Source organism: Bos grunniens, chromosome 9 (assembly GCF_055505025.1).
Source record: "Bos grunniens cultivar Pamir isolate PY7600 chromosome 9, Bosgru_T2T1.0, whole genome shotgun sequence".
In the NCBI taxonomy this organism is placed as follows: domain Eukaryota; kingdom Metazoa; phylum Chordata; class Mammalia; order Artiodactyla; family Bovidae; genus Bos; species Bos grunniens.
Window position 1 is genome coordinate 16,525,133 of NC_141173.1, and position 24,285 is coordinate 16,549,417.

At 41.2% G+C, this 24,285-nt stretch overlaps 1 protein-coding gene across 1 annotated transcript in view; it reads right to left on the minus strand.

Moving 5' to 3' along the window:
- Positions 1-24,285, minus strand: part of IMPG1 (interphotoreceptor matrix proteoglycan 1) — a 157,108-nt gene that overhangs the window by 75,319 nt on the left and 57,504 nt on the right. Inside the window, exons 8-12 of the mRNA XM_086316885.1 lie at positions 23,842-23,900; positions 19,433-19,453; positions 17,792-18,039; positions 15,535-15,611; positions 14,483-14,552 (exon numbers count right to left, since the gene is read on the minus strand). Of these exons, the coding sequence (XP_086173011.1) occupies positions 14,483-14,552; positions 15,535-15,611; positions 17,792-18,039; positions 19,433-19,453; positions 23,842-23,900 (475 nt within the window). The remainder of the gene's footprint in view (positions 1-14,482; positions 14,553-15,534; positions 15,612-17,791; positions 18,040-19,432; positions 19,454-23,841; positions 23,901-24,285) is intronic.

Below are 24,285 nucleotides of genomic sequence, written 5' to 3' on the forward strand. Positions count from 1 at the left end.
CTTATCAATCTTCCTCCTTACGTAAATATGAACCAGAAAAAATGGATGAGAGTGATGAAAAGCAACCATGCCAAGCATCTGAGAACCAGGGAAGGCTAGCACCTCCTAGGTTGTGCTCACTGGTCATGTGACCATAAAGCGGTAACCGGAATGGAATATTTGGACATCTGTGAGCATGGCTCTGACCAGCTCACTCACATATTAATCAGGCCAGGCCATTCACAGCTTCAAAATTCTGCATAACGATTTCACCTCTTAAAGATCACTCAGATCAGTTCATTTTTGTCCATTTCCCCTTGGGCAGTAGTAGCCCAAGTCCAGGCCAGCAACATTTTCAGCTTGGATTGCTGTTAACACTTTTCTAATTGATTGCTTGCATCTGCCCACCTCCAGTCAATTTTCCACAATGCAGCCAAAAGATCTATTTAAACTCAAATTTGATGTGTCATTCCCATGCTCAAGACTCTTTCGATGTTCTTAACAGGGCTCATAAAGCTAGATGTTTCTGGAGTTCCATTGCTTTCTAACTCCTTTGTGCTCCTGTGACACTGGCTCTCTCCTTCAATGCGCCATCTACTTCCAGCTTCACCTACTCCTCTCTGCGCAAAACTCTCCCCCTACCATTGCTACTTTTGCTCTTGTCATTCTGATTTCAGTTTGAATAACTTCCTCAGGAGATTTAACTGGCTATACAGAATCAATAATAAAGGATATGTATATTTTATTATTTATAGATTATTATTATTTGCTACATATCCTTTGCATCAGAAACTTTTTATGATAAACGGCTATATGCATATATATCCCAGATTTTTTTGAGATTGGTTGTTAAATATTTATCATCACCAATGAGTTCTGGTGGTCACAGGGTAACTGGGTTAGCTGGCTGGATCAGTTTCCTTCCCTTCCGTGTTTCTGTTGCCTGTTCCTTTACTGGGTTTCCTGGGTTCATCTCTGAAACAAACTCCTTTTAAGCAAATCCTGGTCTCAGGGCCCGTTTTTAGGGAAACTCAAACCACAATAGTCATGGAGTGTCCTTAGTTTGTCCACTATTTCATCTCCATTATCTAACAAGCATAACATAAATATTTGTTGAATAAGTAAATAAATGAGCATAGCCTCCCAGCATCCCACTACCAGTTAAGTGAGCTAGTTGAAATCCTTTTTACTCTGTGGTTTACTGGCACACGAAGAGTTTGCTTGACTCTGTAGTCTATCGTGTCCCTGGAATTCACCAAGATGGCAACTGGTCTCGTATCTGAAGATGTGTGGAGAAGTTACAGGGAACCACTGGGGAAATCCATATATACTAGTGCCATATGGGGTAAAACCAGGAGATTATACATGATACAGTGGAGGAAAAAGAGAGCTCGCCTGAGAAAGCAGGAAAGGAGAAATGGGGCCCTAAGGTGAGATGAAGTGGCCAAAGTTACTGGAAACCACCGTCTACAAGGCGCCATCTGCTGTGTTTGTGAGCGTATTCACGAGAAGGACTGTGAGCACGGAAGGGAGAGAGAGAGGCAATCTCTAATGATGATCACTTCTACTTGCTTTTGCTCTTGCAGAAGCGGCAGAATTTATCTTAGAAACATATGGTCTCTGTTCACTACAATGCTGAAAAGAGATTAAAGGGATAGCTACTCTGCATTAAAAAAAATGGGTCATAACTTGAGGACGGAATTGGGAAGAGCCTAGAAAAAGGGTGGACATTGAAGGGAGATTTGAGAAAATGAGGACTGAACAGCCCTGCATCAGGGAGAAGGTGTCAGATCCGTTCAGTTGGGGGCAGAAAGTCAGAACGCACGTTTTCTTGGGAAATGCCACAATTTGGGGCAAGGCATTGAATTTCCCAAATATAAAATTTGGTAACAGTACAGTCTCAGCTTTGACTCAATTGAAGAGTTGGAGAGCCTTTATGTTTCTACTTTCTCCAGGCATTGAGAAGACATTATCTAGGGATGGAGTGCAATTGCAAGCTTCTGCTAAGTGGCCATCCCTTCCTTCTTTGAGATGAGATTTTCCCCATGGACTTCACTGAACTATTTTTGTAAATGCCATATTCTGTCTGGGAAAAGTTACTGTTTGGTCCTTGATTTAGAAGGACAAGGAAGAAAAGGCAAACATATTGACCACAGTAGTCATTATGTTCAATTGAGGTTTTCTTACAGACTTTTCCAAGTCTTAATCATTATCTTTTCATCTTGAAGTGGAGCAATTTAAATAACATCTTGACCAGGCCCTTCTGGTTGAGAGTTAGGATATAAAATGTTTTGGCTGGGAGAGGGGCTTATTGCCTATTTCCTCCACTTCAGGCCTACACATGAGTCAGTGTGATATTAATGCATCCCATGTGAGGGCAATGATTAAAGTTGTTCAGTAAGCTCATTTTGACAAAAGTATTTGCCAAGGTAGAATATCACCTTTCATATGAGGCTATCTCTGGAGATGCAAGAGGACTGAAACAGGAGAAGATGTATCCTCCAGAAACACTGATGTCAATGAAGTGGACAATGGTAACAAAGAATTATGAAACCCCAAGCATGTGTCAGAGACTGTGCTCAGTACAGGATTTTTTTTTTTTTTTAAAGGAATAAGTGAATAACATTTTTTTACTTCAGCAATTCACTCTTGGAGGGACCCCAGATATGCATAGCAATCATGTTAGTACCGAGTGGTAAATACTTGATGAAGGTATATGTACTTTTTAGAGTTAGGCAATTATGAGTCTTTTCAAGGCAATGCCAAAGAATGCTCACACTACTGCACAATTGCACTCATCTCACACGCTAGTAACACAGAATACACACAGAAGTCGCTCAGTCGTGTCTGACTCTTTGCGACCCCCTGGATTGTAGCCCACCAGGCTCCTCGGTCCATAGGATTTTCCAGGCATGAATACTGGAGTGGGTTGCCGTTGATGCTCAAAATTCTCCAAACCAGGCTTCAGCAATACATGAACCGTGAACTTCCAGATGTTCAAGCTGGTTTTAGAAAAGGCAGAGGAACCAGAGATCAAATTGCCAACATCCTCTGGATCATGGAAAAAGCAAGAGAGTTCCAGAAAAACATCTATTTCTGCTTTATTGACTATGCCAAAGCCTTTGACTGTGTGGATCACAATAAACTGGAAAATTCTGAAAGAGATGGGAATACCAGACCACCTGACCTTCCTCTTGAGAAATTTGTATGCAGGTCAGGAAGCAACAGTTAGAACTGGACATGGAACAACAGACTGGTTCCAAATAGGAAAAGGAGTACGTCAAGGCTGTATATTGTCACCCTGCTTATTTAACTTATATGCAGAGCACATCATGAGAAACGCTGGGCTGGATGAAGCACAAGCTGGAATCAAGATTGCCGGGAGAAATATCAATAACCTCAGATGTGCAGATGACACCACCCTTATGGCAGAAAGTGAAGAGGAAGTAAAAAGCCTCTTGATGAAAGTGAAAGAGGAGAGTGAAAAAGTTGGCTTAAAGCTCAACATTCAGAAAACAAAGATCATGGTGTCTGGTCCCATCACTTCATGGGAAATAGATGGGGAAACAGTGGAAACAGTGTCAGACTTTATATTTCTGGGCTCCAAAATCACTTCAGATGGTGACTGCAGCCATGAAATTAAATGACGCTTACTCCTTGGAAGGAAAGTTATGACCAACCTAGATAGCATATTCGAAAGCAGAGACATTACTTTGCCAACAAAGTTTCGTCTAGTCAAGGCTATGGTTTTTCCCAGTGGTCATGTATGGATGTGAGAGTTGGACTGTGAAGAAAGCTGAGAACCAAAGAATTGATGATTTTGAACTGTGGTGTTGGAGAAGACTCTTGAGAGTCCCTTGGACTGCAAGGAGATCCAACCAGTCCATTCTAAAGGGGATCGGTCCTGGGTGTGTTCTTTGGAAGGAATGATGCTGAAGCTGAAACTCCAGTACTTTGGCCACCTCATGTGAAGAGTTGACTCATTGGAAAAGATTCTGATGCTGGGAGGGATTGGGGGCAGGAGGAGAAGGGGACGACAGAGGATGAGATGGCTGGATGGCATCACCGACTCGATGGGCGTGAGTTTGGGTGAACTCTGGGAGTTGGTGATGGACAGGGAGGCCTGGCGTGATGCAATTCATGGGGTCGCAAAGAGTCGGACACAACTGAGCGACTGAACTGAACTGAGTCTTTTCAGGTAGCACTTGGGGAAAAGCTTCACAGAGGAGATGGCACATAAGCTGGAACTTAAAGTGTCAGTAGGAGGTCTTCAGGCTAGAAGGATGGATGGGTATTATAAGCACATCAGAAAATAATTTGTGCAGACCCACAAAAGTGTGAATATGGATGGCATATTGTGGGAATGGTGTGCAATCCAACCAGAAGACACCTCATTCTGGACCACTTAATTGGCTCTCTCTGAGCTTCTCAGATGGTAAAGCATCTGCCTGCAATGCAGGAGACCTGGGTTTGATCCCTGGGTTGGGAAGATCCCCTGGAGAAGGGTATGGCAATCCACTCCAGTATTCTTGCCTGGAGAATCCTGTGGACAGACCATGGGATCGCAAAGAGACTGAGCGACTAACACTTTCACTTCACTTCCTCTTTCAAAAAGGGAAATAATCAAATTAACCCCTCAATTCTGAATTTCACAGAGGTATTATGCTATAAATTTGTCCATTAACTCCTTCAACTCATTTAACGTGGGTTAATTACCTGTTTAGATTTTCTAAGCATCTGGCTTCACATTGAAGATCCTGCAATAAATAGAGACAGACCAAGTCCTTGACCTCATGGAACATGAGCAGCCAGTTCTCTAACGGGTTCGTTCAGTTTAGCTCATCTCAGTGATTCCTTTCACTGGAGTCAAAGGCTGAGGCAAGATTAAGAAAAACCAGAAACCCATGGTGTTTTGACCTATTACCCAGATAAGGGCTGTGATGGCTAATTTGACTGGGCCATGGGATGTCCATATATTTGGATAAACACTATTGGCATTGGGCATGTCTGTGAGGGTGTTTCAGGGTGGAATTAAGATGTGAATTAGCAGGCTGAGTAAAGCAGCTTATTCCCTAATGTGGGTGGGCCTCACCCAGTCTGTTGGAGGCCTGAATAGGACAAAAGGTGAAGTAAGGTAGAGTTCACTCTCTCTCCCTGTCTTTGAGCCGGAATCCTGGTCTTGTTTTGCTTTTGGACTTGGACTCATCCTGGGACTTACACCACTGATGCTCCTGGGTCTCCAGCTTACTGACTTTAAATCTGGGATGTCACCAGCCTCTATAACCATATGAACTAATTCCTTATAGTAAACCTATCTCTATTTCTTTCTCCTTCTCTCTTTCCCTGTTTCTATCATCTCTCTGTGTGCTAAGTTGCTTCAGTCATATCCAACTCTGTGCTACCCTGTGGACAGCCTGCCACACTCCTCTGTTCGTGGGATTCTCCAGGAAAGCATACTGGAGTGGATTGCTGTGCCCTCCCCCAGGGGATCTTCCTGACCTAGGGATCAAACCCACGTCTCTTATATCTCCTGCTTTGGCAAGTGGATTCTTTATCACTAGCACCACCTGGGAAGCTCAGGTGGGCTCTTTCTCTATCTCTGTCTGTATCTCAATCATCTCTCTATCTCTCCCTCTGTCACTATCATCTCTATCTTTCTCTATCTCTTTCTCTATATTGAATCCCCTATTGGGCTTCCCTGGTAACTCAGATGGTAAAGAGTTTGCCTACAGTGTGGGAGACCTGGGTTTGGAAGATCCCCTGGAGAAGGAAATGGCAACCCAGTCCAGTGTTCTTGCCTGGAAAATCCCATGGACAGAGGAGCCTGGCAGGCTACAGTTCATGAGGTCACAAAGAGTTGGACACAACTGAGCAACTCATTCCATAGTTCATCAGGCACTCTATCTATCAGATCTAGGCCCTTAAATCTATTTCTCACTTCCACTGTATAATCATAAGGGATTTGATTTAGGTCATACCTGAATGGTCTAGTGGTTTTCCCTACTTTATTCAATTTAAGTCTGAATTTGGCAATAAGGAGTACATGATCTGAGCCACAGTCAGCTCCTGGTCTTGTTTTTGCTGACTGTATAGAGCTTCTCCATCTTTGGTTGCAAAGAATATAATCAATCTGATTTCAGTGTTGACCATCTGGTGATGTCCATGTGTAGAGTCTTCTCTTGTGTTGTTGGAAGAGGGTGTTTGTTATGATCAGTACATTTTCTTGGCAAAACTCTACTAGTCTTTGCCCTGCTTCATTCCGTATTCCAAGGCCAAATTTGCCTCTTACTCCAGGTGTTTCTTGACTTCCTACTTTTGCATTCCAGTCCCCTATAATGAAAAGGACATCTTTTTTGGGTGTTAGTTCTAAAAGGTCTTGCAGGTCTTCATAGAACCGTTCAACTTCAGCTTCTTCAGGGTTACTGGTTGGGGCATAGACTTGGATAACTGTGATATTGAATGGTTTGCCTTGGAAACGAACATCGTTTTTGAGATTGCATCCAAGTACTGCATTTCGGACTCTTTTGTTGACCATGATGGCTACTGCATTTCTTCTGAGGGATTTCTGCCCACAGTAGTAGATATAATGGTCATCTGAGTTAAATTCACCCATTCCAGTCCATTTGAGTTTGCTGATTCCTAGAATGTCGACATTCACTCTTGCCATCTCTTGTTTGACCACTTCCAATTTGCCTTGATTCATGGACCTGACATTCCAGGGTCCTATGCAATATTGCTCTTTACAGCATCAGATCTTGCTTCTATCACCAGTCACATCCACAGCTGGGTATTGTTTTTGCTTTGGCTCCATCCCTTCATTCTTTCTGGAGTTATTTCTCCACTGATTTCCAGTAGCATATTGGGCACCTACTGACCTGGGGAGTTCCTCTTTCAGTGAGAAATAGATTTAAGGGCCTAGATCTGATAGATAGAGTGCCTGATGAACTATGGAATGAGGTTCGTGACATTGTACAGGAGACAGGGATCAAGACTATCCCCATGGAAAAGAAATGCAAAAAAGCAAAATGGCTGTCTGGGGAGCTGACAAATAGCTGTGAAAAGAAGAGAAGTGAAAAGCAAAGGAGAAAAGGAAAGATATAAGCATCTGAATGCAGAGTTCCCAAGAATAGTGAGAAGAGATAAGAAAGCCTTCTTCAGTGATCAATGCAAAGAAATAGAGGAAAACAATAGAATGGGAAAGACTAGAGATGTCTTCAAGAAAATTAGAGATACCAAGGGAACATTTCATGCAAAGATGGGCTCAATAAAGGACAGAAATGGTATGGACCTAACAGAAGCAGAAGATATTAAGAAGAGATGGCAAGAACACAGAAGAACTGTACAAAAAAGATCTTCACGTCACAGATAATCATGATGGTGTGATCACTGACCTAGAGCCAGACATCCTGTAATGTGAAGTCAAGTGGGCCTTAGAAAGCATCACTATGAACAAAGCTAGTGGAGGTGATGGAATTCCAGTTGAGCTCTTTCAAATCCTGAAAGATGATGCTGTGAAAGTGCTGCACTCAATATGCCAGCAAATTTGGAAAAGTCAGCAGTGGCCACAGGACTGGAAAAGGTCAGTTTTCATTCCAATCCCAAAGAAAGGCAATAGCAAAGAATGCTCAAACTACCACACAATTGCACTCATCTCACACGCTAGTAAAGTAATGCTCAAAATTCTCCAAGCCAGGCTTCAGCAATACGTGAACCGTGAACTTCCTGATGTTCAAGCTGGTTTTAGAAAAGGCAGAGGAACCAGAGATCAAATTGCCAACATCCACTGGATCATGGAAAAAGCAAGAGAGTTCCAGAAAAACATCTATTTCTGCTTTATTGACTATGCCAAAGCCTTTGACTGTGTGGATCACAATAAACTGTGGACAATTCTGAAAGAGATGGGAATACCAGACCACCTGACCTGCCTTTGAGAAACCTATATGCAGGTCAGGAAGCAACAGTTAGAACTGGACATGGAACAACAGACTGGTTCCAAATAGGAAAAGGAGTACGTCAAGGCTGTATATTGTCACCCTGCTTATTTAACTTATATGCAGAGCACATCATGAGAAACGCTGGGCTGGATGAAGCACAAGCTGGAATCAAGATTGCCGGGAGAAATATCAATAACCTCAGATATGCAGATGACACCACCCTTATGGCAGAAAGTGAAGAGGAACTAAAAAGCCTCCTGATGAAAGTGAAAGTGGAGAGTGAAAAAGTTGGCTTAAAGCACAACATTCAGAAAACGAAGATCATGGCATCCGGTCCCACCACTTGATGGGAAATAGATGGGGAAACAGTGTCAGACTTTATTTTTCTGGGCTCCAAAATCACTGCAGATGGTGACTGCAGCCATGAAATTAAAAGATGCTTACTCTTTGGAAGGAAAGTTATGACCAACCTAGATAGCATATTCGAAAGCAGAGACATTACTTTTCCAACAAAGGTTCGTCTAGTCAAGGCTATGGTTTTTCCTGTGGTCATATATGGATGTGAGAGTTGGGCTGTGAAGAAAGCTGAGCACCGTAGAATTGATGCTTTTGAACTGTGGTGTTGGAGAAGACTCTTGAGAGTCCCTTGGATTGCAAGGAGATCCAACCAGTCCATTCTGAAGGAGATTAGCCCTGGTATTTCTTTGGAAGGAATGATGCTGAAGCTGAAACTCCAGTACTTTGGCCACTTCATGTGAAGAGTTGACTCATTGGAAAAGACTCTGATTTGGGGAGGGATTGGGGCAGGAGGACAAGGGGACGACAAAGGATGAGATGGCTGGATGGCAACACTGACTCGATGGCCGTGAGTCTGGGTGAACTCTGGGAGTTGGGTGATGGACAGGGAGGCCTGGCATGCTGTGATTCAGGGGGTCACAAAGAGTCGGACACGACTGAGCGACTGAACTGAACTGGACTGAGCAACTTCACTCACTCAATCCCCTATTGGTTCTGTTTCTCTGGAGAATCCAGTCTACTATAGGGTAATAAAAGGCAAAACAATGTCCAATATAAAATAGCTCTGCCTAAAGTTTTATTTTTCACCTTTAAAATATTGCAAATTATTGAGAGATTTGGCTTTCATCTTAAAAGTCATTCTAGCAAGTGAAAAACTCTGGTATTTGGGAGAACACTAAAGAGCTTCTTTTCTGATAGTTGAGGTCATCATTCTAATGAGTGAAAAGGAAAATGTATTGCTGCCTACACACCCCTACACCAAACCAAACCCAAACCAAAGCAAAACACACACAATTTTTATCCTAATGATTTGATACTACTTTTGAATGTGTTAGATGTATGTTATATGGAGAAGAGTATGTTGAGTTTATTCTATAGGTGTATGACTTATATTTATGAAGTAGGTGTGATCTTAACAGACAACTGGCCCTGCAAGAAAGAAAGGGATACCCTAAAAAAGTAAAAATAGAAGACCGCAGAATTTCAGGCAAATAGATACCAATTTATTTAGAGCTCCAGAGGCACATTTTGCAAGTACTTTATCTCAAAGGATTAACCATTATATTAAACTACTTCAGTTGAGAGCTTTCTATGAGTACTTGACTGAAATTTTAATAGCTTAGTGGGTGTTTGGTGACACTGACCTTAAACATTTTCCAGGCTGGATTTATCTTAGTGATGCCAATGTGCAGGGCTGTGGAGTCTGGCTGTCAGCTACCTGTGCTGGGGAAAGAGCCAGAATTTTATGAGGAAGGGAAGCCTTGGTCCTGCCTAGAGCTGCTCTTTGTTCCACGACCAGCTCTGTTCTACATAAATGTCCTTTTTTATCAGGGAGGTTTTCTAATTGGGGTCTTCATTGGTCATTGAAGGTCTTTTCTATCCCTGGTTGGGCTCATTTTGAAAGTGTATGGATCTCCCATTCATTGGCAACACAGCATATTTGTTGTCTAAGCCCAGGCCAGCAAATATAGTGCTTCTTGGTCAATACTAATCAAAAGCTCAGTTTTGAGCATAATTTATTTTATTTTATAGAACATTGGCTGAAGGTTATGTAGTATAGTCATTCCTATGGATATTCTAAAATCAATCCTTGAGTTAGGGCAGTCGGTCAGCACCTGACCTCTCATGGAACTGCTGTCGTGAACTGGGCTCGGGAATTGGCTACGCCTCTCCTAGAAAGTGAGCACTTTCTAGGAAATATCTGACAGCAAGTTTATGCTGTAGGGAAGCTGATGCAGACAGGACACGGTTCACTGTAACCCAGACGCTCCTCCTTAAAAGGACCTGTAGGAGAAAGTTTTTCTGCTAAGCAATTACCATGCTGTAAGCACACAGATTCCAAATTGTGTGTAATTGCATTGTCCTCACTGTACAGTCTGCCAAGAATCTCAAAGCCAAATTCATGAACCACCTAAAGCACACAAAGACCTTTCTGATGTTTATTTTGCATACAATTTTCCCTACAGAATCATGTGACTTAAAAAAAAATATTATTGAGGTGAAACAGCATGAAGCTTGACATTTTAAAGTGGATGTTTCAACAAATGAGATCATCTAAAAAACAGAAACAGATTCACAAACACAGACGACAGACTTGTGTTTGTCAAGGGGGAAGGGGTGGGGGAGGGAAGTATTGAGATTGGCAGGTGCAAACTATTATATACAGAGTGGATAAACTGTAAGGTTGTACTGTATAGCACAGGGAACTGTATTCAATATTCTATGATACATCATAATGGAAAAGAGTATGGAAAAGAATGCAAATATGTGTATAACTGACCATTTTGCTATACAGCAGAAATTAACACAGTCCTGTAAATCAACTATACTTCAATAAAATAAAATTAAAAAAAATGGTTCAAATTGTAAAATGTCAAATATACAAAAGGCGGGATGATGCTATTCAGCTAAATATTGTCTTAATTCTGTTATTCTAAAATTATTCGTTAGTTATAAATATCTTATGACTTAAAAAAATAAATGATTCAGTAATTGTGAGGAAAATTCACAATATAGTGTAACCATCACCTCTGTCTTGTTCTCAAACATTTTACTACTGTAAAAGTATCATCTGACCTAGCATTGTTTCATCTTTTCTTCCATTTTCTTTCAATTCTTTAAAAACAAAACCTTACTGTGTTTCATATATGTCTGTAAACAATCATTATCTTTTTTGGGGAATGATGCAGCATTTTAATTAAAAGATTATTGATAAAACCTAAGAAACAAGAATGACTCATTTGTGGAAGACGAATGAAGGGGTTTCAAGAAGGCAGCATCAGCAGGAACTCAAGCCAGCAGCGTCAAGTAAAATGAAGATGGAAATGAAGCTGCTAAATTGAAAACAAAATCTGTGATTTTTGTGAAAATTGTGTCCCTGTAATGTGTGAAACCTTGTGAAAACTGTGGTGATTAGGAGGTAAGATTAGGAGGTGAAGACTTACAAGCCTAGACTACTAAAACAATGACGGTGTAGTGAAATAGAAAAAGAAAAGGCTGTGAGTGGAGGGCAAACAAGATTGAAAGAACATAGTATTTTAAATGATGGGGCTACTTAAGCCAAGCATATGGATGGTCCTGGCTTTGTGACCAGCTATGATGTGACTGAAGCGACTTAGCAGCAGCAGCAGCAGCATGATATGACCTTGAGCAAGGCACTTCCCATCTCTAGCTTTGGTTTTCTTACTGTGAAACATAAAGTTTAACTGGACTATGTCTAAGAGTCCTTCCAGCTTTAGTGTTCTATGATATATTTATGAATGGAAGGAATGTATAATAAAATGAAAACGGTAATGCAATTCTGAAAATACAATAATACTTTCCTCATAGATATACTATCATTTTAGTTAATATATCTGAAATGCTGATCTTATAATAAAGCTTTTTTTATATCATAATGAAGGAAAGGGATTCAGTGAGAACTTTATATCCCTCATGTCATCAAAATTTGGTTTGTTTTATCCAACCAACTTTTAAGTAATTCAAAAGTCAAAGTAGTGGTTGATGTGGATTGTGGCTGATTATCAATAGCCATAAATGCTTTGTTACTTTTTCCATCAAGAGACAAGATCTATGTTCCCTCCTCTTTAAACAAAATGGCTGCCTAACCATCGGTATGTGAGGAAGTGACACTGTTTCTGGGCCCTGAGGAGATTGGCACCTTCAACTTTTTTTCTCTTGTGGTAATGACTCTTTGAAACCAGATGTCATGCTGGGAGGAAGCTCAAGCAGCCCCTCGAAGAGGGTACACAGAGAAGAAACGAGGACTCCAGCCAGTAGCTCTGACTGAGCACCAACTTGCTAGCCATGAGTGAGCCCTCTTGAAAAAAGATCTTCAACACCAGTTGAGATAGTCTAGCTGATACAACATGGAGCAGAGAAGAGCTGTCCCTACTGATTCCTGCCCAAATTTCAGAGTTATGGGCAAAATAAATGGTTGTTAATTTAAGACACTAACTTCAGGGGTGATTTATAATGCAGAAATAGATAACTGTATCATGCGGTTAACATGCATTCATGTTATTCATTACATGCATTACATGTAATCATGTAAACCAAATATGATCTGTATAGGTGGTTCTGCAATCATGGTATATATGTTTTTGGGAAAAACTTTGTATACAATAAAATTACATACTAATTTCACACAAGGTTTATGAGGAAAATAGAAATGAGATAGACCACTCAAACCTGTAGAAGTTTGTAAAGAGCCCTAACTACAATGGTAAAACTCCTGTAAGAATATCAACAACGACAATCTTCCCTGGCATTTTCACTTAGAATCACAGATCATACTTATCAGCCTCATATTCTGAGGTTCCATGTTTCCTTAAAGGCATTTTTATTTAGAGCGTCACCAGAGAGCTGTATAAAGTGGGAAGCATAGAGATTCCTAAGAGGCTTCCCTGGGGGCTCAGTTGGTAAAAGAGTCTGCCTGCAATGCAGGAGACCTGGGTTCGGTCCCGGGTCGGGAAGATCCCCTGGAGAAGGAATGGCAACCCACTCCAGTATTCTTGCCTGGAGAATCCCATGGACAGAGGAGACTGATGGGCTACAGTCCATGGGGTCACAAAGAATCGGACAAGACTGAGTAACTAACTTTCACTTTCAAAGCCATTATATCCACTATTTTTTGCACTAAAAAAGGACTCTTCTGCAGAATATTGGTATTTGTTTTCCTAAAGTCTTCATATATTGGTAAAGATTTCCTCTTAAATTATGAGAAAACTTGACCCCATCGCCTCAAAATTAAACATTCTTGAAAATTCAGACGTGAACTCGAAGCTTCAAAAAACTAAAGATAGAATTACTATATGATCTAGCAATCCTAATCCTGGGCATATGTCCAGACAAAACTGTAATTCAAAAAGATACAGGCATCTCAATGTTCATAGCATCACTGTTCACAATAGCCAAGACATGGAAACAACCTAAACGTGTTGACAGATGAATGGATAAAGATGTGGTATAGATAAACGATGGAACACTACTCAGCTATAGAACAGAATGAAACAATACCACTTTCAGCAGCATGAATGGAACTAGAGATTATCATACTAATTGAAGTTAGTCAGAAAGAGAAAGACAAGTACCATATGATATCACTTATATGTGGACTCTAAAATAAGACAGAAATGAAACACCTATAAAACAGAAATAGACCCACAAATATAGAGAACAGACTCATGGTTGCCAAGAGGGTGGGTGTTCAGGGAGGGTTGGGAACTCGAGTTTAGCACATGCAAACCCTTATATACAGGATGAATAAACAATAAGATCCCTACTGTATAGCACAGGGAACTATATTCAATATCCTGTGAGAAACCATAATGGAAAAAATCTGAAAAACATGTGTACATATGTATGACTGAATCACTTTCTTATATAGCAGAAATTAACACAACATGGCAAATCAACTGTACTTCAATTTAAGAAAAATTACTGAAAAAGTAAAAAATATTAAAAAAAGTGAACCAGGAGGATTTCAGTATTTACTGACATCCTTATAGACCAGTTACACATGTGGTAACTGGCAGCGAAGAAACACACATGGAGGAACAGACAGTATCCATGGCAACCTGCATATGGTGAACAGGAATATAAACACTGATTGCAAGGGCCCCGTCCTCTGCCGCCACAGCGCTTTGCCGTGGATGCGGGCTTTAGGACCTACCTTGTCCTGACAAGCTCTCAGCTTTGAAGCCCAGCAGAGACAGCTGTTCTGTGTGGGCAGTTGGTGCTGCTTTGGTTTCAGCTTCTTTCACCAGATCCGTCGGGAAAGGGCTTTCAGTGTTCTCTGTGGGACTGGGGCCGAGAGCTGAGGAAAGGAGGCTGAGGGTGATCGCCTCATCAGAAGAAGGAGTTCAGTGGATGGCTCTCCTCTTGGAAATGCTGTGGGGACCTAACCCTCTCCTGGGCTGAGGAGGACTTTAATCACTGGACTTTGAAGCAGTGCCGTAGATATATTCCTCAGAGAGGATGTTGTCCTCTAACGTAGACCCTACGGGAAGGGTCTATGACTCCAGAACATAGACTCTACTCACCAGGTGGACTGTGTCCTGCTCTGTCCACTGTCTCCAGCCTCGGTTGACCAAGAGGAAGTTCTGGACTCAGAGTAGCATCCTGAAGAAGGATTTAGAGACAGCTGTTGACAAGGGACATTGCTCTGTATCTGAGAAGGGCTATGCTCTGTATTTTTTCTTTTCAATTAAATTTAAACAAATCATTTTGTAGTTGACTTGAATCTACTGTGGATTCTGATATAGGTTCTGATACAGAAACAAGTCCTGAAAGGAAAAGATGCATTGATACAGTAGCAAAATACAATCTCTCGGCTAACTGAGTCTGCCTGTGTAGGGTTGACTTATAACTGAAATACTTTGAAACATGCGTCAATCACGTTTCAACTTATGAATTCTTTCATTAAAAAAGGGAATAGAGCTTAGTCAGCACTTTGAGTTATGCACCCCCAGTGACAACTTTTAGCGTAAATTAAATGAACACACCTTTAAATGAAATACAAAAATTATTACTGAATTCATAACTTTGTACTTCCAAAGACATTAATTTATGCTTGCAACCCCCCCATAAATATATAGAGACCTTAAGACTTAAGAACAAATGCATTTTTATGCTTGTATTTGTGTCAGAAAGTCAAAGTCAAATATACATTCTACTGTAAGTATTCTTTTTCACTTCACGAACACATAATTTGTTTTATCAAAAAAGGCAAATTCTGATTCTAATTGGAACAAAGCTCTAACTACGTTGAAGAAAACTTTGAATTTAACGATATTTGAAATGCAAGTTGTATTACGTCTTATTAATACAGACACTGAAAGTGGGTAAGCAAGTACTACCTGTAAAACACAGAAAATAATTATATTTATTGGATTATTTTTATTGGAGTATAGCGATTTAAAATGTTGTGTTAGTTTCAGATGTACTAAGTGACTCAGTTATATGTATACATGTATTCATTCTTTTTTAGATTCAATTGGCACTGCAGAGGGGATCTTGCTCTATTCAGTCCTTAGGCTGTTTTTTTCTGATGGAAGTTTGGAGGCTTTGTTCCTATTTGAAGGACAAAGGATAACAAACTCACCTTTGTGATATCAGTGAGGAGAGTGGGCAGCACCATCTGGGTGTCAGGATCCAGGCTTGGCAATGACCCAACAATTTCTGTGGGTGAAAAAAATATCACAAGGGTTCAACGTCCCCCCCTGCCCATTTTTTTTTTTTTTTTTTTTTTTTGTGGTTGGGGCAGTAAAACAGTGAGGGTTGTAAAATGTGGCAAAAGTCAGAGCTTAAGGAGGGTACAACAAGTGATCAAGAAATCAGCATCAGATGCATTGGTGGTCATTGATCCTTTAGGAGCTACCGAAGGACGGTTGCAGGAAGTGCATTGTGCAAGTCTATGTGATAGAACAGTTATTAAGGTGGTTTTTAAGGTCTTTAGTTGTACACATTTGGACCAAGCAGGCAGGCTCACTGGCTAGGCCAGTGGGAACAAAAATATTGCTAAGCTGACAAAGACAGGAATGTCTAGAAAAAATACTGGAACCAAGGACCATTTGTGAGTCCTTGCTTGCTTCCACCCTGAAGCTGGATTTTCAGATTATCCCGAAGGATTTAACCAAGAGACCAACCCAGAGTATCAGGTGGCCTTGGAGATGAACCTGAAGTTTTTCACTGAACTAGAAATTCAAAAGTGAACCAAGAGGACTTTAATGCTTGCTGACATCTTTACTGACATGCCCTCTATCTAATCCCAAGAGATCTTTGTAAAGTTTTCCAGAGTTGAGTTTGACTATCTAAATTACAGAAACAGAACTGACAGAGAATGCCAGTTTCGCGCCAGGTCACACTAAAATGACATTTCCAGTGCTCATCTATTATGCCTGGAGCACTGGGAATTGTGAAGAGTTGCAGGCTCCTGGGTCCCTCCAGGCACCCTCTGAGGGTCCTGCTTCCCTGCTGACTTCTTTAGATCTATACACTCTTCTCTCTCCACAACTCTCCGCCCTGGGAAGTTGACTTATATGAACCATATCAGTGGTTCCTTGCTCCCTGTCTTTGGGATGGCTTAGATGAGGGGTCCTCAATCCTCAGGCCCATACCAGTCCAAGGCCTGATAGGGACTGGGCCGCACAGCAGAAGGTGAATGGTGGGTGAAGGAGCAAAGCTTCATTTGCCACTCCCGCATGGCTCCCCACCACTGCATTACTGCTGAATCATTCCCTTTCCCCTTCATCTGTCTTCCATAAAACCGGTCCCTGGTGCCCAAAAGGTTGGGGACTGCTGGTTAGATCAGGCCTAGAGGTAGTGGCGGGGCCTTACTGCTTCCAGCCCCAGGGAACTGTTCTAGTCCTCTGGGCATAGAGTGCATGTCCAGTCGTGTCTGACTCTTTGTGACCCTGTGGACTGTAACCCATCAGGCTCCTCTTGTCCATGGAATTTTCCAGGCAAGAATACTGGAGCGGGTTGCCATTTCCTTTTCTACCTCTGGGCGTTAGAGAAACCTTTATAAATAGTCCCTTTATCAAACCCTTCTCAAATTATTCTAATTTGAATGTGCCATCTGTTTCCTCCTGGACCCTGACCAATTTACTAGATGAGGGAATCTGGGTTGTGCCAAGGGAATACAACCCAGGTTCTTCTCTCCACCTCGACTTGGTGGGTGACTTGTTGAGCTGGATGGAGCTATAGTTGTCGGCTTCCCTAGAGCTATTTATGGCATGAAGTGGTCATGAAAGCTTTATCAATTGAGACCCTGGGGACAGTGAGGAAAGACAGAAATGATACCTTCCAGAGTCACAGTTGGACCGTAAGGAAGGCAGAGCGCAGAATTGATGCCTTCAAACTATGGTGTGGGAGAAGACTCTTCAGAGTCCCTTGGACAGCAAGGAGATCAAACCAGTGAATCCTAAAGGAAATCAACCCTGAATACTCATTGGAAGGACTGATGCTGAAGCTCCAATACTTTGGCTACCTGATGCGAACAGCTGACTCATTGGAAAAGACCCTGATGCTGGGAAAGATTGAAGGCAAAAGGAGAAGAGGATGACAGAGGATGAGATGGTGGGATGGCATCACTGACGCAATGGACACAAACTTGGGAAGACTCTGGGAAATAGTGGGGGACAGGGAGGCCTGGTGTGCTGTTATCCATGGGGTCGAAAAGAGTTGGGCATGACTTAGCAACTGAAAATAGCAAAACAACAAAACAAAAAAGCAATGAAAGTCACAGAAATGATCGACTCTACAGGACCCATTAAAATATCAGTGACCAGGAGACATTCATGCCTCCTTATCTCTATCAGAATGAGGATAATCCCAGAGCTATGAAATCACCCACTGACCGTCAGTGAACTGAATTGTCCCCACATCCAAGGACTGGTCTTCCTCCAGGGCTCTGCTGATCAGCTTCCTGAGCTCTGAAGCTGTGGGATAGAGTTCTCTTTGCTTCTCTTCCTCCGTCGTTCCACGAGGGTCTCCTTCACTTTCAATTTTGTTGGAATCAAGTGACAGAGGGTCACTGGCAGGGCTTTTTGCTTCTGCCTTGCCTTTCTTAAAGATGGCTGTAAGTTGCATCTCTGTGGAGCTTGTCCTGTAGACAGCAGGGGACACATTGCATCCAAAGCCATTGTTACATGCCTTGTAAAGAGAATCACTATGCTGCTACAAAGCTTCAGGACAGCTTCAACCTCTTTCCTGATGGGCTCTTAATGAATATCACACTTGAAACTAATTTCAGTGTTTATCAGGAACACTGATAAGTGTTTATCCTACCCTATTTGAAAGGTAGGAAAGAATTAATGTGTATTTTAGCTCTGAAATAGATTGTTATGATAAGACTTAAATCCAGCTTGAAGAGGGACTGCTAACTGGATCAAGGGGCCATAGATTTTCATGTCAGGTCTTTGTGAAAAAGTGTTAATTGCCAAGAGTTGCTGGTGTTGATCAGTGTTTTTCATGGCCAGTCAGTAGGAAGGATGAATTGTCTTTTTTCTCTACAAGTAGCCTCCTTTAGGAAGGTCTGTGAAATAGAAGTAGGATAGAGCAATAGGGCAATAATGTTTAAGTGTTGTAACCAAGTCAAAGCTTCGGTTCTCAAGGCTATTTCCTTCCTGTTTTTTTCAAGAAGCATTTTTTAATTAAAAAAATACAACTCTATATTAAACATAATTTTGTCTTCCCTCAAGTTGCTTTTAAAATAACATCTTGGAAGGAAGATGTGAGAAAAGAGAAAGGGAAGTAGTTCATGATTAACTGTATTTATTCTCATATTTATTGATTCAATGCCCTTATGCATTTATAAATGAAATAGGATTCTCTCTACCTCTGTTGTCTAGGACCAGATTTCATCTCTTTGTTTATGCCATAAATTCACACAGAGGGATACAAAAATGTTTTAAAGGCCACAGGAGCCAATAATGTGTATTCTCAGCAGTTCTTCAGGCCACATGATTAGTCAAAGTCTACATTTGGTTATTTCACCAATTACAGGAGCCAAGCTGGATGCCTATTACTGAGCTCTCTAAGGTATAGTGGGCCCTTTGCCCAGTCACGCTGACCTTGGAGCCAAGGGGCAAATCAGTTTCTCTGCTTTATTCCAGACCTAAATATGTTGCATGCATGAGTGTGCAACCAGACTGACAACTTCCCATCATAAATGACATTTAGGAAATTGTTGAGACATACTTGCATTGCAGATAGGTGTTTTTATGTTTTTCTTTTGAAAAGCTTTTGAGTTTTATAGAAGACACTTCCACTGATAAAGTCACCTTTTACCTGCGTATCTCATGTAGTGATCTTGATTTAAGAATTCTTTTCTACTACTGACCAATTGATCAGTTACTCCCATTAGACTAAGTCACCAATAGTCAATGACTTATCCAGATTTTATATGTAGAAGTGATCTCTAAGAGATTAGCATATAAATGTGTCTATGTGGGGGATGTACTATATTTCAAAACAGTAGGAAAAAAAGTTCAAATTACCCGTCTCTTTCTTTCTTTGGTCTTCATTTCATCATGCACAATGGAAACATGGAAAGGAGAAAGAATTTTCAAGAAATTTACTGAGGCATTCAATGAATCAATTCATATACATATTACATTGTCTCTCATGTTGGTTCAGAGCTTTGAAGGAAATATATAAACTGCCATCAGAATCTGGATGGAAATTTTGAGAATCATATGAATCTCAGGAAGTAAACATTATTCTATGATGCCTCTTATTAGAATTTGAGCCCTAATTCAAAGATTATGCATCCTTAAACTCTTTGATTTCCTTATATTCCTTTTATAGAGGTTGCAAATATATCCTATAGCTCTTAGGTTTTCAGGGCTACTAGTACCAGGAAGTTTTTTTTAAAAAATATTTTGTAAATGGATTTCTCATCCTCTGTATGGCATTATATGGTTAGTTTATTCCCGAAGATAATTTATTTGAGACTTGACACTGGAACTGGAGTTTTGTTGACTGATTGTTTTTTGAATTGGTTTCATCAGTAAGACTTAAGGGGGGTGGTACAATCTACCATGCAACAGGGTGCAGGAAAAACAAATACCTCTTTACTGAGAGGGTGGTTTGTTGGAGGCAGTTTAGGAGCATCCTCATTTAATCTTTGCAACAGCAACTCCTATTTCATAGGTAAGTGAAGATGCAGAGAGAGGGAAAGCTATCATGTGGAAAGTGGCAGAACTGGTATTCAAACCCTGGCCATAAACCTGGGTTCATTTTGCAATGTTTGTGCCAGAAAGGTCATTTGGTCACCAGATTGAAAAAAACATTCTGGACTTCTGTGGGCATATATGTGAATTTAGTTCAGAAGCTACATTCAGTTTTCCCACTTTATGTCTCAAGTGCTGCTGCTGCTGCTAAGTCGCTTCAGTGGTGTCCAACTCTGTGCGACCCCATAGACGGCAGCCCACCAGGCTCCCCCGTCCCTGGGATTCTCCAGGCAAGAACACTGGAGTGGGTTGCCATTTCCTTCTCCAACTCATGAAAGTGAAAAGTGAAAGTGAAGTCTCTCAGTCGTGTCGGACTCTTTGCGACCCCATGGACTGCAGCCCACCAGGCTCCTCCATCCATGGGATTTTCCAGGCAAGAGTACTGGAGTGAGGTCCATCGCCTTCTCCAGTCTCACGCGCTAGTTGCTGACAAAGACACTCTACACACGTGATGGGATTTGCATTGCTGCTCTTTCTGCCTGGATCACAAAGTCATTCACTGTCTTTCTTTGATGTAACATGACTGAAACGGCCTCTGCTTCTACTGCTAGACATTTATTCAGGGCTTGTCTCTTGCTTGTTTTCAGCAATAGTTTTCAATCCGTGAAGCTCTGGAGAAAGACCGAGCTTCCTGGGCCAAGACCCTAATCCTATTAACTTCACAGAATTGTTTTGTTGAGATGCAATTGTCATAAAACAAACTACACATGTTGCACATGTACAGTCTGATAAATTTCATATATACACCCGTGAAACCATCACTACAATCAAATTCATACCTCCAAAAGTTTACTGATGGCTGTTTATAATCTTCCCCTTCTTCCCCTGTTTATAATCCCTGTCTGTCTCCCCCTCCTTAAGGAATAACTGAGCTGCTTTCTCTCACTGTAGACTAGTTTGCATTGTGTGTGCTTGCATGCTAAGTCAATCCTGTCACGTCCAACTCTGTGCGACCCTATGGACTGTAGCTGGCCAGGCTCCTCTCTCTGTGGGATTCTCCAGGCAAGAATACTGGAGTGGGTTGCCAGGCCCTCCTTCAGGGGCTCTCCTCAACTCAGGGATGGAATCCGAGTCTCTTCAGTCTCCTGCTCTGGCAGGCAAGCTCTTTACCACTAGTGCCACCTGGGAAGCCCTGCTTTTCATTATCTAGAGTTAAATGCAAATGGAAGTATACCACACTCCCCTTTTTTTTTTTTTTCTGGCATCTTTCACTCAACACAATTATTTTGAAATAAATCCATGTTGTACATTCCAATAGTTTGTTCCTTTGCTAAGTAGAAGTCTGTGATAAGAATATATCACAGTTTGTTTATCTACGGCTCTGTTGAAGGACATTGGGGTTGTTTCCAGTTCTTGGCTAATACAATTAAGCTGCTGTGGGTATTTGTGTGTAAGTTTTTGAAGGAGTAAGTTTTTGAAGGAGTATACCCTCTAACTGGGCTTCCCTGGTAGCTCAGCTGGTAAAGGATCCACTTATAATGCAGGAGACGCCGGTTCAATTCCTGGGTTGGGAAGATCCCCTGGAGAAGGGGTAGGCTACCCACTCAGAGTGATCTTGGGCTTCCCTAGTGGCTCAGACAGTAAAGAATCTGCCTGCAATGCGTGTAGACCTGGGTTTGATCTCTGTGTTGGGAAGATCCCCTGGAGAGGGGCATGGCAGCCCCCTCCAATGTTCTTGCCTGGAGGATCCCCACGGAAAGAGGAGCCTAGTGGGCTGCAGTCCATGGGGTCGCAAAGAGTTGGACACGACCGAGCGACTAGGTACAGCATTTTCTAACTAGACTGAATGATTGTTACAGCAATATTTAAAGTGGAACTTTTACTGCTCCTCCTTATAATTATGGTAATAATAGGTGTTCTAATTACTTCCCAGTTGTGTTGAAAGAATCAAATGAGGTCACTGATCTAAATGTACTTGTTCAATTGTAGATCAGGTTTTCTACAATTGAGCTCACAAAAAGAGGGTACTTTGAGGCTCCTGCAGTTTTAGGTCTTCTGTAGGAGGATCTGGCTCCATGGAAAGCAATTTCCTTCCTAATAAGTTTGCTTTACAATATTCTGAGCATTGTTTTCATGGTTAAAAGTTTGCCACACTCATAAGCATATTATTTATTGTATTCAGAGTTCAAAATATTTTCTGGGAGCCTAATTCTATGCAACATAATGGAAATCATTGACAAAATGTGATCAAATTTACATTATAAGCATCCTCGACAGAAATAAGAATAAATTCTTACAGAGAAAAACACATGGGAAAGATGCATTTTCAAGGGATATGTCTTTACAATTTTTACCGTGCAAAATTTCATCACCTGACATTTTGGTCTTCTTCGTAAACAGTTATTTTTTTTTTATTATTAGTTTTTCAGTTTATTTGAAGGGTGGGGATAATGAGTATGTGAGCATTCATCAAGAGAATTCCTATCATTTCCGTCAGGTTTAAATTAAAAATTTGTTCTTTCACTGCAGTGATCTATCCAGAAGACCTTGCGTCTACACTAGTACCCTCCTATCACCTTTTATTCCCCTCCAATCCATCTGATTTCACATGGAGTACTGTGGAGCAGCATCTTAAAATTAAGGGAAAAAAACCAGTTTGCTTTGGTAAATGTTGGTTCACATCAACAGTTCCTTCCTTTGGAATTACACAAACCAGAGGTGCCTGATAGCTCGCGAGAAATAAATGGATGGACAGCCCCACACCTCACCCGCCACTGAAGCTCTTCTCTGTGAGTGTGGGACCCGCCCTACGGGCCTTCTTGCTTTAAGACATCAGATGATGACGGGCTGGGAAGGACTTTGAGTGAGGTCTGTCCTCCCATTTTATACATCCCCCTCCATGCAAGGGATCTCATTCTGCTCACACCAGGGCTGTTGTATGCCCTGTGGCATGGTTTTAAAAAAAAATACCATATTATGATTCCACTTGTAAATGTTTTGAATGACGAGAACTTAAAGATGCAAAAAAATTCTTGCCCCAAATCCTGAACCCACATCAGACTGTTGAGATGCCTGCTTGACAGCAAACCCTACGAACATGATGGAATTCTGCTTCAGTGTGGCACTATTTTATTTCATGTCTTCTATTTAAAATTTCAATTTTTTAAATTTTGCATGGTAATACATTACTATGGTTCAGACATCTGAAAGATGTAAAAGTACGGTCAGACATCAGAATGATAAAAAGGTACTTGCCTCCCCACCCCTGTCCACCCAATTCTCTTACCCCTTGGGTACCACTTTATTAGTTTCCCCGGTCTCCCCAGGGTCAAACTGATTTGCTTAAACAATGATGGTATTTAGCACTGGATAGGAGAACAGTCAATCAGAGAACAAGGTAACTAACTGCTACTTTTTTGGGTCTGTCTTTGCTGAGGGATTTTCCTAAAAGGTTCTGTAGTGACATTGCCAAGGACAGAGGACAAACTCTTTGCAGGAAGCCATGTTTCTGACTCCAGAGGGAGGAAGGAGCAGCTCCTCTGTTATGCCTTAAAAATCACCTAGAGTCATGTTCTAATTAGACAAGTCCTTTATCTGAAATGTATTTAGATTTCAGGATTTGGTAGAGTTAAACAACTGGGGCATAAGGGACCTTAAAATCCTCATGACATCGCTTTTAAAAGAGGATAAAGAGATAGTAAATTTAAAAATTGCAAAGAGTCCCATTTTCTTACCTAAATCCTGACACATGGATCTCTTTGAATCCTGGAAGTTTCTTAAATATCTTTTGCATCTGCAGAGAGAAAAACAGTTATGAAACCCTCTTTGGTTCTACTGGGTCAGATCTTACCTAACTGAAAAAGCCTAAACACTTTTGATGAATTAATGGAAAAAAAATGAAAATTGAACGAACGATTGAGGCCAAACTCTTTGTTCTCAGTTATTTCTGAAACCCAGAGGAAAGTGCTTTGCTATTCATTGAAAAGCTAATAATTGGGGGGTAGTTCTGAGCTGCTTTACTGGTTACCTTATATAAAATATGAAATAATTTAAGGTAGTATTATATGGAAGAAGGCTACAGTACTTTTAGTTATACGCACTGGGTGGTGGTTTAGTCTCTAAGTCGTGTTCAACTCTTCCAACCCCATAGCCCGCCAGGCTTCTCTGTCCATAGGATT